The 14,771-nt window shown below is 45.6% G+C and overlaps 1 protein-coding gene across 4 annotated transcripts in view; it reads right to left on the reverse strand.

The window, feature by feature from the left end:
- GAS7 (growth arrest specific 7) overlaps window positions 1-14,771 on the reverse strand; it is an 85,672-nt gene that overhangs the window by 16,202 nt on the left and 54,699 nt on the right. For all 4 annotated transcript variants that reach the window (XM_069032547.1, XM_069032546.1, XM_069032549.1 and 1 more), the window contains exons 6-9: window positions 11,659-11,748; window positions 9,366-9,481; window positions 4,582-4,656; window positions 1,980-2,058 (exon numbers count right to left, since the gene is read on the reverse strand). In XM_069032547.1, coding sequence (XP_068888648.1) covers window positions 1,980-2,058; window positions 4,582-4,656; window positions 9,366-9,481; window positions 11,659-11,748 — 360 coding nt within the window. The remainder of the gene's footprint in view (window positions 1-1,979; window positions 2,059-4,581; window positions 4,657-9,365; window positions 9,482-11,658; window positions 11,749-14,771) is intronic.

A 14,771-nucleotide genomic window follows, 5' to 3' on the forward strand; every position in this document is an offset into this window, starting at 1 on the left:
AAGTGTAAGGGAGCCTAAAGAGAAGTCTGATTACTCAGTTGAAGCTCTTCTAAGTAGTAGCAAGAAACCTCTGGAATGAACTGAGGACAAATCCATCAAGAGCAGACACATGACTTATCTTGACAGCTGCTAATACTCGACTCTGATAAGAGTTTGCATCGTTTTGGCCTTCTGATACACAGTTTTGGCATCTAAAAAATGAGCTCTGGAGGGATACAGGTATTTCACCTCCCCTGAAGCTGCTCTCTATTGTCACTCCTGTGGGGATACTGCACTCCATCAATGCAGGTGAGCTGGGTCTGTAATCAGTTAACACAGCCTACAGTGGAGCAGTAGAAAATAGTCCCTGAAAACAAGTATTTGCAGCCTTTCTCCAGCATTATTTTAATGGAGAAGGAAACTTTATCTAAGCTCAGTACAGTCTTTTATTGGAGGGAGGCAACAAAATCAGCCAAGACTCTACAGCACATATCCTAGAAAGGTGAAACAAGCCTGAAGCAGAGTCTGTATAGGCAGGTGCAGACTGGCACCTTGGTGATCTAACTACAGCTGTGGGAAGGTCAGATGCAAGGGTAACTGAACCAAATCCATCTTTGCAGGGCCAGACGAAGACACAACAGACAACTGAGTTCTGGGAGGTTCAGGTTTAATATAATTCAAAAAACCAAATTCAAAAGGAATCACTAGAATGGTGGCTGGGCACTGGAGAAGGTTGACCAGATTGTGAAATCTCTGTCTTTAGAGATACCCAAGGCTCAGCCAGGCAGAGGTGTAGCTGACTTGATCCCCTGTGGGTGACAGTCCTGCCCTGACTGGGAGTTGTTTGTGCTTTCATTAAAGATCATCAATATATTGAAAAACGTATTATGTTAATAAAAGGAAGACGAAAGTAGAAACTCCCAAGCAGGTATGAGAACACAGAATCATAAGTGATTATGGTTGGAAAAAACCTTCAAGATCATCAAGTCCCATCATTAACCCAGGCCTGCCAGGTCCACCACTAAACCATGGCCCTGAAGTGCCACATCCACATTTTTTACACACAAACACTGGGAAGGATTCAGAGGATGCTGCAGGAGTTTTTTGTGCAGAGTTTAAGGAGAAGTAAAATAATGGAAAAGCCCCTCTACCTGGCCTGCCTACATGCACACATCCAGGGTGCATTTTTTCCTCTTGGAAAACAATACAAGAGGACAATGGGGAGCAAAAAGTATTTCACTAATTACAGCCCTGGTGTCGAAGTTTGAGGCAGAGCAGCAGGTTACCAAGGCAGCAGCTGGTTGCCTGAGTAACCTCTGCTGAATTACTTACAAATGGTGCAGAGCTATAATTTTCCTCCAGAACATGGCTGTTGTGCTGAGATACCTGCCACTGTATTGAACTTGAACACCCACAGAGGTTAACATAATGTAACAGGATTCAAGAGCATGTCACATGAGGTGGAAAAAACCCAGTTAAATACCATAATTTGTAGAAGAAACCTCCTTGGGCATCACTTGAGAGAAAGCCCAAAAATAACATGATGTTCCCAGTACACTTTTCAGAAAGGCTAATGATACAAAAAAGCCAGAGTCCTGGTTCTCTTCCTTCCAGACAGGTAGAGTAGATTCTTGTTGAGAAGCCAAATATTACTTTTCATCTCTTCCTTTGCAGAAGTGAAGCATACAAGCACCAGTTAAATTTACTGGCTGGAACGTAGGGCCCAGGTGAACAACCTCGAGAATCAGTTTCACTTCTTTTTTATGAAAAATTAGATGTGCTTTTATTTACACATCAGGTAGACTAAATAAACTGATTCGGGGAGGAACATTGGACAGTTTCAGTACATTTGGTCACCAACTTATTAATTCTTCCAAATTTGTACCATAGGCATGCATATTTCATGCATATTATATGCATATTTCCCCCACTAACACGCACTGAAGGGAGAGGCCCACCAATTCAGGGCAAAAATCTTTAGAAAAGGAAGAACTATTTACCTTTGAAGAAAATTTGAGATGAACCTCTGCTTCATCAGCTAGACTCTTCTTGAGCTGAGCCCAAGCTTCTCCCAGTGTGCTGGAAGAAGAGAAGGACAATGACCAGTGCCCCATCCCTTGCCCATCCTCCCTCGTGGGATCTGTCACACAAACCTGACACAACACTTTGTACCAGATCTTGATCAGCAAAATCATGGAAAAGGGTGACAGAAGCCAGAGAAAACAACCAACCTTTGTGACCGAGGCAGAATTCTACTGGCACTGTGTGCAGCAGATCTTTGAAAACAAAGTTCATGATGATCTCCACGTACAGAGACGCCAGAGCCTCCATCAGCAAGATCCCTCAGTTTCTTACCCTTACCATAACAAAGTTTCCACCAATGCAGTTTTTCCATTGCCTCTTCTACTTCCCACCCTACTTTAGAGAACAGATTTTCACGTCAGGTGAAAAGCCCCAGAGAAGCTTCTCTGCACTTGAAAATTTCTCCATTTATCTTTTTCTTTTGGACAGAACATTTCCAAGACAATGGCAGCTGAGGCACACTCCTCCAGACCCTCCACGACAGCCTAGACTCCTCTGAAAGCATCATAACCAAATCTCTATGTCCCCAGTACAGTACAGTACAACTCCAGTTGCTAAACTGGTAACAGATTATTTTGTATCAGACACTCTTTCTTCTGCATATTTCAATATGATTGCCTTTTTAGACAACAGCATGAAGTTGTTGATGAATAAGCTTGTGATTCACTATAGCCAGATCCTTCTCCCACAAACTGTTATGTAACTGTATCTTTCACATCCTGTGAAAGTAAAAAACGCAGAGCTTTGTCCTCATTAAAATGCATCTTATTTTCTTTCAGTTAATTTCTCCATTTTAAACACAAGAATTCTGAATTGCAACCTTTTCTTCAAATTATACATACCAACCCTCCTAGCTCTGGCACATCTCTGATTACAGGAAATCCATTCTTTCTTCTATCATAGGTCGTTCATTACAGAAACATTTTAAAACCCCCTGGACTTAGGAAAAACCCACCCATAGCTGCTTTCTGCAGTTTAGTTTCTGTAAGTAGTGGGTTTTTCTTACCTAGTTTTTTGCACATTAGGCTTTATTTAGGCCACCATTTCTCCTGTCTGCCTACGAGAATCTCCCACTGCAAAAAGCAATACTAAATTAAGAGCTATGATGCTTGACCTACTCTCTTACTCCATCGGTGAAGGAATTTAGGTTGGCTTGGCATTTTTCTTTATGCATCTACAACAATTGCTCATCACCTTAGTTTTCCACTAAGTGTAAGTTTGATGGTTTATTCTACCCCTCTGCAAAGGTTAAATAAAGCTGAGTGATCTAGAGTTCCTGGCTCCTTCTATCTCCTCCCCATCCCCTTTTCAACAATAATGAGATTTGACTCTTCCTGATAGCCTGAAAAATCCCCTGTCATCTGCAATTTCAAACTAATGATCTGTCACCTCTGACACTGCTCCAAGGACTGGAGTCCTCAAATACGGTGCTCATCACCTAAACAACTTAGATACACCCAGGGAAGTGCTCCCAACATTTCTCCTTCCCTAGACCCACCCTGAGATCCTCTCCCACTGCCCAGTTCTTACTGACACTTAGGCTTGGGTACTCATTCCCTTTCTTTTCACCTACTCTCCCCTAGTTTCCTTCCCCTTCATTTTATCACTCATTCTCTCATTCTCCTATTGGGGGTAACAGAAAGTAGAAGGAAGATGTAAAGTGGTTTTAGCTTTGCTAGGATCAGCTGAGCATCCACCCCTGAGGAGAAAGGAGGACAGAAACCATTGTCATTGTAGGTGCTTAGAGCAGTAACAGCCCAGTCAGCCTCCTGCAACTTCTGTCCTTGCCTCCTGGAAGCTGAGCAAAACACCTCATGGAGCTTCAGTGCTGGCAGAAAACCACTGTGTCAAAGCTATGGTGAGGACAGTCATTTCCAGCTCTGGCTTTCAGTGCTTAGAGGGTTTGTGTTGAAACAGACAGAGCTACCAAGTTCTGATCCCTCAGGAGTGGTGCCTTTTCATTATCACTGAAGAACTGCAATTTAGTCTGAATTGCATTGCCTAATGTCTTCTTAAAACTTCCAAAGCGTAAAAATGTTGTAAATAAGGGGCAGTCTGCTGCTTTTCTTCAAGGGCCAGAACCCTGATGAGAAGGGTTCTGGTTCTTCATCCTCCCTCTTTTCTGTGCTGCTCTGATTGTACTGGCATTGACCTTACACATCTACTCTCAGTAGTATATATATTCTACATGTTCTTCCATTTTCAAAGTAGTTTAGTACATATACATGCTAATCCTGGAAGGAACTAGTCCTGGCTACAACAAGGACAGCATACAAACCTGACTGGAAAGGTGACATTTTATACACATATTCCTAAAAAATTTCTCATTAACAACTTAAAAAAAAACCAACCAACCAAACAACTCCGAAGCAATTCCATCTTCCCCAACACACCCAGGGTGCTAATCTAAATAAACCTCTACTTAATGGGAGAGCTGGGGAAAATTACATGTACCTGCGTGGGAGAAATGCCTTTTATGTTAAAATTTGTCTTCTGTGAAAGTCACAGAGACACACTTACCCTTCTTCCTGAGCAGCCAAGGAATTCTGAGACAGTTTGGACAGGTTCTTAGCATATTCCTCCTCAATCTTTATCCTACACTCACATACACACAGAGAGAAAATAAAAAGACAGCGTAAGTAAGCTTTAAGGCAGAAACCCACACACATAATTTGAAGAAATTCTCTGCATTTTAACAGATTTTGCCACAGGAATTTTCCTTTCAGTCTCCAGGGCTTGGCAGCACTGGTTTGATGAGCCGTCTTCTCCCCCCATATGCTAAAAATGCAGTGGCAAGAGCAGGGCTATATGCAGGATGGCATGTGAGACAAAATTAGATGAAGAAGCTACAGTTCTGGAGAGCAAATAACAAGGACAGAGTGTTTCTGCTGTGCAACATGGGCTGTCTGCAAAGCCAGAAGCACGTGGTTCAGTCTGCTGTGAAATGTGAGGCTGCACATCCTTGAGGCAAAGATGAAGGAATGCGGCGATCCAGGAAAAATGCAAATGAGATTTGGGGTGCTGGGCTGCACCTCTCTTAGGGACACCAACTGCTTCCTGCTCTCTGCTACGGGTGACAAAGCAAAGGTGACATGGCAGAGGTGTGACGGGGCTTCTGTCACCAGCATGTGGCCGGTGCAACCCCTTCCTCTCATTGGCCCCACTCACTGCCCTGTCCTTGTCTTCACCACACCAGGAACAGGAGCTGAGCTTGCCAGTGGTGAGGGGCAGAAGAGAGAAGGGAATGACTGCAGGGAGAAGAAGGAGTGCAGCTGTGGGGTAAAGGGACAAGGTGCTGACTGCCCAGCAGGGAGGAATGAGCAGCTGCTGGTGCAGAGGTGATGGGCATCATGCCTCAAACCCATCTCTGTCCTCCCTGAGTTCTGCTCCCAATGAAACAATTTCAAGGTGCCCAAGCTCCCAGGCAGAGCAAACAGTTATCTGTTCGCTGGTTTTCAACACAGCTTGCTCAACAGAGCATTTCTGAGAGAGCTGTGTGGCCCCCAGGTAGAACAACTCCTGATTCTGTGCCAACTATGCACAAGCAGGGACAAAACCTGCTTTGAAGTGTCTGTCCACAAAGACATCAGAAGGTGGGGTATTTCTGGCATGCCCATTTGCAGTAGCCAGTTGAGCAAGCGCACTTTTGTGGGGCACACTTCAGCTAAAAGGGGTCCCCTGAGACAGCTGAGAGAGATCTGACGCTCTGGGCTGCTGAAAATATCCTGGTGGATGTGTGGGAGGGGAAGTGCCACTCTGTCATTACTCTCACAGGAGTTCAGGGGAGGGAGCAGGTCTGGGTCCCGCAGCTGACAGCTCCACAGCAAAGCCATTGATTGGGATGTCACTTCCAGCAAGTGCTTGGGATGCAGCTGGCTGAGGCCCAGGATGATACCCAGCTTGGTGTGACACAGTTCTACAGACCTTAGCCAGGAGCTGGGGGTCCTCTTCTTCCCCCTCCCAGGAGGACAAAACCAGCCAGCCCCCCACACCTGCTCTAACAAGACCAACAAACACAGCTGTCCAGCATCTAAGGCTACACTGGGTTAGGACCTCACTATGAAAAGGGCTTTATCCAGGCACATTTCACTGAACACACTGTAAAGACCTACTTCAGGATGAGACTAATCTTGTCTCAGAAGTGACAATTCCTGTGGACTGGAAAGAGAGAACAGGTCAGCAATAATGCAGGTGCAAATGTCTCTCCACAGAGCCAAGGCTCACTCTTTGGGCTCAGTTACCAGCCAAAGCTCTAGTCTACAGCCTTCCTCGTGAACTACATTCCTGCTGGAATTTGGCACTGGGAGGGGTGAAACTGGATGAGCTTTAAGGTCCTTTCCAACCCAAACCATTCTGTGATTCCATGATTCTCATGATTTCACAATCACACATCAGACACACTATGTCTGCTGCCATCACTGCCTGTCCTCAAGGTGGTACCAGGCAAGCAAAGCCACTGGCTTTGATGGAAGTGCTCCTCACTGGTTCCAGCTTTGGCCTAGACCCCAAGATTTTCTCAGGGATTTCAAGTGTTACTTGTACTGCAAATGGATGGCACTACGAAAAGGGCAGCCTGCCTGGCAAGGAGGAATATCAAGAAAAGATAAATATAAAAAGGTGAAATGTCTACAGCTGTAGAGCCCGCATATAAGAAATAAATTATTCTACCCCAGCCTGGCTTCCTGTCACCATCTGTGGCCAAAAGGGGCTAAAAACCAAGATAAACCTCAAAGAGGGGCAAAAATCTGCCTCTTGACCCTGCCTGATACAAACACACTGCAAACTCTGGATTGTGGTGACCGTGAAACACAAACATGCCGGAAGTCCTGAGTCCTTTTCCAGAAATCCACGTGGCTGTTTGGAAGTAATTCCACCTTCCTAACAAAAAAAAAAGCTTCAAAGTCTTGTTTCCACTAACTTGTTTGAAAACTTTCAGGATTTCACTCCCTGTATAGTCAGAAGCATTACAGATCTTAAGTGCATTTTGACCCATACTGTTCTGACTTTATTAGTTCTAGTTGATGTTTGGATGTTTATTTCTTGTTCCCTTTTTACTTCTTTTTTTTTTTTTTTTGGAAAGAAGTACTTTGTGTGCCCACACTCAAACAGTTTCAGCCATGACATACTATAGAGGATGAAGCAAAACTAGAGAGCTACAAAGGGAGGCAAAGATGATCTGATGTGACTGCCATGCAAGAAGAAACTAAATAGATTAAGACAACAGGGGGAACAGGGAGGAAAGGTGGTGGAGGATATCTGGCAGACAGTTACACAACTGTCACTGTGGGAAGACTGACTGTGAGTCTCTTTACACTGTTTCTCCAGATTAGGAGGGAACCATGAAATTATCAGACAACAGAAGCATAATTACTTTTCCTTAGTGAAGAGACTGCAGAAGTCTTCCACAAATTGTGGCAGACAAACAGTGAAAGGTGCATACAGATATCTGCTGAACATGGTGGAAGCTAAATAATCTGCTATTTAACTTAAGTTTTTTAAACATACCACAGTTTAATTAAAAAGTGATTAAGACAGTGCTCCTTTGCTGATGGAAACACTACTTCTTATACCTGGTGCTTCTCAGGGCAGTCTGCAGATTTTTTTGGCTGTTTTGGAGTCCTTCCCTGAATGCAAATGCTGGACTTGATTTTTACTTCTGATTTAAAGTAACTCCTTCTTTCACACCCACACCCTGGATTCTTCAGTTCGGTTTATTTATTAATCACTTTCCTCCCTTTCTTGAGGTCTGTCTTACTAAAGTCAAAATTCTGAGACTATTTGACTTTTATAACCCTACCTCTGTCAACAAGAACTGAGTGAACAAATAATTGCTCAGTCTAAGACTGCTTTATACCAGAAGCTCCTGTAAAAGCATCTACTTGATAAACTAAATTTCAGTTAGCTTCCCTCTTGTTGGATATTTGATGAAGAAATCTGGTTATCATGTCTTATACCAGCTTCCTATTGTTTTTATTAGCTGTCTGAATCTCACCTCCAGCAGGCTGATTGGTACAAAGAGAATTTTTCTGGACATGAAAATTCACAGTTAAATGTGATTTTGTGGTCCCCAAGGCACCTGATGGTCATCATGAAAACTTTATCAATATTTCAGCCCTCTTAGCTGGGAATGTAGAGGTTCCCCTGATGGCCTGAGCAATATTTCCATGAATAACCTCAACACCATCCTCCTCCTTTTCCACAAGTAACAATCCTGATCCTTTGTTACAAACAGATGAAAAATGTATTAATCTTTCTGTAACTCCCATCTAGAACCTCTTCACACTCAACTCCCAACCTTTTTTTGTTTCCAGCACTCAGTGAATCTTTTCTGTCTTTCCTCTCTAGCATGCCTGCTGCCTCCTCTGCTGAGGACACAGACACACCTCCCCACAGTGTCAGAGCTGCTCTCCCTGCTCTCTCTAATCTCACACCAACATTCCCTTCCTCTTGAATGCATCTTGCCTTTATTTCTGTCAAATTTCATTATGTATTACTTCCTTTGAAGCAGCTTCCCCCTCTTTTCCCTGGCTATCACAATTCTGCTTGCCTTCCCATCCTCTCCCTTAGCAAGCCTATTTTCAATTGTATTTTTAATGTGCCAGGTGGCCCCTTCTTCTACCTCTGGTCACACTGGAGCTGTCTCTTGGACTGCCTTATGTCAAAGGCTACAGAAACCAGAAAGTGAGGGTGGGCAGGCCCTGGCAGAGGGTGCCCAGAGCAGCTGTGGCTGCCCCTGGATCCCTGGCAGTGCCCAAGGCCAGGCTGGATGGGGCTTGGAATAGCCTGGGACACTGGGAGGTGTCCCTAGACATGTAGATGGCAAGGGGCTGGAATGAGACGATCTTTATGTCCCTTCCATCCCAAACCATCCCATGATTCTATAACCAAGCTGAAGTCCAAAGTGATGTCTTTTTACATCTTCCTCTAGGAAACTGTGCCTACGCTCCATGTGAACAAATTGCTCCTGTAATTTTCAGACAAAATACTTCCCTTCTAAATATCATCTCCACTCTGCCTCTCTCCTGTTTATGCTTTTTCCTTGAATCTGCAGCTTCAAACCTTCTTGGCTCCCTCTAAACAGACAGCCTTTGTGCAATACAACTCAGAGCACAAGAGACAAGTGAGAGCTGGAGAAGACTGGAGAGTGTGGATGAACATTAAAGGAATATTAAATGTTCACCAAGAATTTGTAGCATACCTTTTATGCAGTTTAAGCATTAAGCATTAATGTATTTAAGGAACATCTAAACTGGGGAAAAAACAATCTCAACAAATATTTACTTTGATAACAAAGTGCTCGTTACCTTTCTCGAACAAACTCTGCCATTTCTTTCTGCATTTGTTTCCCTTTAAGTTGCTTTTGAAGAAGAATTTCAAATCCCGACACTGTATTGTTCCCTTGTGAGTCCTTCTTATCTGCCTGAAAGAAATAAAAGGAAGTTCAACAAAAAGCTTTGGAGGCCAAACCCACAGAGAGCTGGTTCCTAGCAGTGGTGCCTGAGGAAACCTCCCCTGAGAGCAGCTGATGGCTACAGCACCTCAGCCCCTCTCAAAGAAATAGCCCAGCACTCTCCTGTTCCTCCTACTTCCTTTTTGTTTTTTTTTAATTTAAAAAGGGAAGCTTTACAATTCTCTTTGGCCAGCAAAGGATGATGTGGGGGCCAAAGCAGCAGCCCTGCTGTCATTTCTGCCCATGACCCTTCACAGCTGGTAACACCAGTGCTAAGTGTCAGCCCCAAGGGCTCTCAGCCCCAAGGGCTCAGCCTGCCAAGAGAAGGAATCCTGGAGCCAGCACAAGGGAATTCCTGGGGCAGAGGGGAGGATAGTGCTGCTCTTTCCAGGGGCAGTGCAGCCCTGGAAGACCTTTAACAGACTGCCAAGGTCAACTCTGACTTGTACTGAGAAAAACAGAGCCAGTCTGCACGGATCTGCTGTAAAACAAGGCAAACCAGCAACCTGTCCCACAGATTACACCCCATTCTTCACTGTCTGTTTCTTACACAGCCCTTTGCTCCACTGCAAGGACCAACACAGTTTTACCTCTGCTGCCTCTTTTCTCTCTCCTGTTTCCCAATTTCATTTCCTACCCTCTTCCAACAAACAGATTCTCTGAGAACATTTCCCTAAGCGCTGCGGATTCTGCTCTGATCCCCCACGTGCTGCACAACTAGCCAAAGAGAAATGCCAGATTAATCAAAGCAGGAGACTGGCAGGATGCCCTGCCAGGCACCAGCAGGCCAAGACAGTGGGAGAAGTGGAGATGATGGAAGAAGGTGAGAGAGCTGTGGGCAGACCATGGATGACAAGGCCAAAGAGGAAATTCCTGGGAGCAGAGTTACGGGAGGAGGAAAGTCTGCAAGAAGAAAGGCAGCTTTAACTAGAGTTCCACTGAAAGCAAGACGTGACCAACCCATGGAACCAAACAGTGGCTGAGCCCAAATGGGGAGAACCAAACAGGGCAGGAACCTCTGTAAGACACATGCAGAAAATCAGTCTGTATGCCATTAATGATTTAGGGCTCATGGGGATCAGAAAACTGGAAGAAACGGAAGAAAACTGGTGATAACGTGACCATTTTCAAATGTGTATTTTAGCAAGTCCCGGCCATCAGCACTGAGCAAGCACAAGGGGACATGCTGCTGGGCCTCCAAGGCTGACACTTTTTAAGATGGAAACGCTTCAATAGCTACTAAAAACACACATAAGACTCCTAAAACCTTCATTTCTGACTCCTTTTGTAGTTATTTGTGGATTCCATCATAGTATTCCTCTCACCATCCAGAAAAATCCTCTGAAATCACATTCCCTGTCAGCCACCTTGCTATCCTATGACCTGTGGATCTCTTGGAGTCCAAAGGAGGCCACTAAGCTGGAGCCACAGGCTGAGAAAGTTGGGGCTGTTCAGCCTGGAAAAGAGAAGGCTCTGGGGAGACCTTAGAGCTCCTTCCAGTGCCTGAAGGGGCTCCAGGAGAGCTGGAGAGGGACTGGGGACAAGGGGTGGAGGGAGAGGACACAGGGAATGGCTTCCCAGTGCCAGAGGGCAGGGAGAGATGGGATATGAGGAAGAAATCCTTCCCTGGGAGGGTGGGCAGGCCCTGGCACAGGGTGCCCAGAGCAGCTGGGGCTGCCCCTGGATCCCTGGCAGTGCCCAAGGCCAGGCTGGACATTGGGGCTTGGAGCAGCCTGGGACAGTGGGAGGTGTCCCTGCCCGTGGCACTGGGTGGGACAGGATGGGCTTTAAGATCCTTTCCAACCCAAACCAGTCTGGGATTCTGGGATTTTATCCCCCTCTGGCTGCACTGCCCTTTTGCCTGTGGTATTTGGAGACACGTGGCTTCTCGACATCCTCCTTATTTCCTGACCAAATCCATCTCCTGAGAACTGTCCTTGCCCTTCTGGACACTCCTCTGATAACATCAGAGTGGTCAGATGTTTCCAGGAGATCTTCACTGGCATCCCCAGTCTCCCTGGTACTCTCTGAACATAGTGTATCTCAGCCCAAATTCTTCTTTACCTTGTACCACAAATCAATCTGTTTATTCCAGTTTCTTGGAAGCTCTGGAGCTGCATGTGGCATGTGGCTGGCTGCCTACTTACCCAGAAATAATCACAGTAGCTCCACTCTGAAGGTTTCAGCAACTGCTGCTCTGGCATTACGTCAGGGTGGGGGAAAGTCACACAGTTGATCTGTTAAAAAAAAGGCAAAAAAAAAAGGAGAGTTAGACAGTAAAGAAATTTAGCTGTTAATGAGAAATATGTAAATAAAAAGTTATATCCACATGCTTCCCATCAGAAAATCCGCAGTGAATGCATGGAAGTGAAGAAAAATTGGTTGTTGCATGGAAACAGCAGCTAAGTATTCCCAGAAGCTACTCTCTGCAAGCAGGAGTGTCAGCTCAGAGGGAAATAAACTACCCATTTCATGTGAGGAAAACCTACTGGATTTGGAAAGCACCATGCAGGGAGTTCTCCCAGATCCCTAAAAACTGTGGTAAAAAACCTGATGTGAAACACCCTGAGCGCAGAAACACAGTGACCATCAGAGAGCACTGCAGGCACTATCGCTGCAAAACACCCTTGGCTATGCCAGTCTCCTACAGGATGACAAAAAAAGGAATTATTTTTTCAGCACACAGCCCTTCCATCTATCTCAAAGACCTTTTCAGATGGAAGTGATGCTCTCTGTAGAAAGGAGCAGGGGCTCTCTGAAGTCAGTGAACCTTCAGCGTGCAGAAAGCACAGCGATCTGCCAGACAGGACTCATCACACGGTCATTAAACAACAGCATAAAAAAGCCCAAGTGCTCATGAAGTTATCACGGTGGAACATTCAGACTGAAAGCAGCACAGTGAAGGCAATGAGCATGACAGCTACTGCAGAACAACCCTGGACACAGCCAAGCCTTCCAGAGGAAGCAAGAGCGAGAGTCAGAGCTCAGTGCCAGTTTGTATTCTCACCCCAAATCCCTGCTGGGCAGGTACCCTAAATCAGCCCTTCTCAGTGCACCCACAGGGTCATGGGAACATTAAGAGCATTTGGGTATTAATCAGACCCACAGAGGTAACTGTGTGGGGGTTTGTTTGGATCAGTTAATGCTCACAGGAAATCCATACACAAATCTGTGGGTCGGGTTAGCACAGCTGCACGGGCAGACCCAAAAGCAGTGCTTACACACAGTGAATCTGCCTTTGGGCTACTCAGAGAGGATCAGAGAGGATGTGGGTGCTGACACAGTGCAAACTCACCATGCCAGAGCAAAGCAGACAAAACCTTTAGCTGATACAAGGCTGCTCCTACAAACCCACACTGGTTCTGCTGGAACCCAGGCTGGAGGTTCTGCAGCTGTCCTGTAATAGTGCAAGGGCTTGCTCCACTTAAATCACTCTGCCCAGAGCTTGCCAAGTCCATCTCAGAGCAGGCTGAGGACCCTGTATCAATGGTGCTTTCAGCTGTCACATCAGCTAGATCCTAAACCACACCTTGTCCTTTCCAGCTCCCATCAGGCTCCAAACTGATCTGCAGGTCAGAGATCTGGGCTTTGCAGGCAGTGGCCACGTACTGGTGACCCTGCACCTCCAACCAGGAGCCAGCATCACCTCCAGTCAGAGCCAGAATGTCCAGTCAGAGTCAGCACCTCCAAACAGAGCCAGTATCTCCAGACAGTGCCAGCCTCCACCAGCCACAGGGTCCCAACCACAGACAGCACTGCAAACACCTTCCCGGCTGCCTTGTGCTCCCTGTCAGAAGTCACGCCTCAGGAGTTACAGAACTCAGCTCAGTTCAGAGCAGGATGGCCATGCTCTAACCACTGCACCTCCTAAGGGTATTCTACAACCTTTAACAGAAGACTGGGCATCACAGAATCAGAGAAACACAGAATATCTCGAGTTGGATCACTGCACCGTGGCACTGCGCACCAGGACAGGGAGGGGATCTGCAGTGGGGGGCACAGGAGTTGTACCCTTCAGCTTAAAAATCTGCAAAGAGAAACAGCATGGGGAATTCCTATTCCCTGCTAAAGGCAGTGCCTGTTTCACAAAAACTTAATCTGTGTCAGTTGGGAGCTGCTGACTAGAGATGTGACAGTGAGTCTCAATGTCCTGAAGCAACAACCACTGGAAATGCCTAGGCTGGACTGGTGACAGCATCCCACTGCAGTGGATAGAACTCCAGGAATGCAGCAGGAAGAGGAACAGTGGGTATGCATGTCAGCAGGTGATGAGAGTAGGGTTAATTCACGTGTTTCTCAAAGAGTGATCATCAGGCTCAAAGTTTTAGGAATAAATCAAGTATTCTTCACTTCCCAGAAGACTGAATTGTCTGGAAAGAGTCATGAGGCCATTTGGTCACTTTTAAAAGGGAACTGGTGCCAGAATTAAAAAGCTAAAATGCATAAGCTTTTGCAATCTTAAAAAAAAAAAATCATGGTAAACAGGACTTAACAGAACTCACAGCTTTTTACACCAAGTCCCAGCAGGGGGCATGAAAATATTCAAAACTCTAGAAATATTACTAAAAATTACATATGACTACATAGGTAATCCTGTGATCTTTCCTTCATTACCACAGATTTCTTATACTTAAAAAAGAGCTCCTGGACTGGTATTTCCTACTACTTCTAAAACCTCTTCAGGATTTCCCAGCAGGAGGGGAACGCCAGGCTGGCACTGAACAGTAGTGGCATAACAGTGTGGCATTCCCCCCTCTCAATCCTCCCTCTGAAATGCTCCTTTTCTTGCTTCTAAAAGCAAAGAGAGCTGAAAAAAAAAGCACTCTGCTTCACCAGCTTAGTCCCACTGATGAGCTGACTGATGCTAAAGTCAGCCAAAGCACCTCGTGATGATGTCCTGATGTCTGACAGCACTAAAGAGCTCCATCAGTCCCATGGACAGTGACACTCCCTCCATGCAAAGGACCACTGCCCTCACTAATTTTGAGAGAGCACACTTGGCTCACATCCCTGAGAGCTGGCTAGGTTCCATGCAAGCTCCAAATCCAAACTTGTGGCAGTGTGAATATCTTCACTCTGCTGACCTGCCAGCAAGGCCTAACAAAAGCTTGCAGAAGGTGACTATTACAGCTGTAATTGCCAGCCAGAAACAAAACAAATTATAACACGTCTCTCAGGTAATGATGGAATCACAGAACATGAAAACAAGGTGTGATGACCTGCATTAAAGTTCTCACAAGCTCCACTGGGACAGCTGAGG

Source organism: Aphelocoma coerulescens, chromosome 18 (assembly GCF_041296385.1).
Source record: "Aphelocoma coerulescens isolate FSJ_1873_10779 chromosome 18, UR_Acoe_1.0, whole genome shotgun sequence".
In the NCBI taxonomy this organism is placed as follows: Eukaryota; Metazoa; Chordata; class Aves; order Passeriformes; family Corvidae; genus Aphelocoma; species Aphelocoma coerulescens.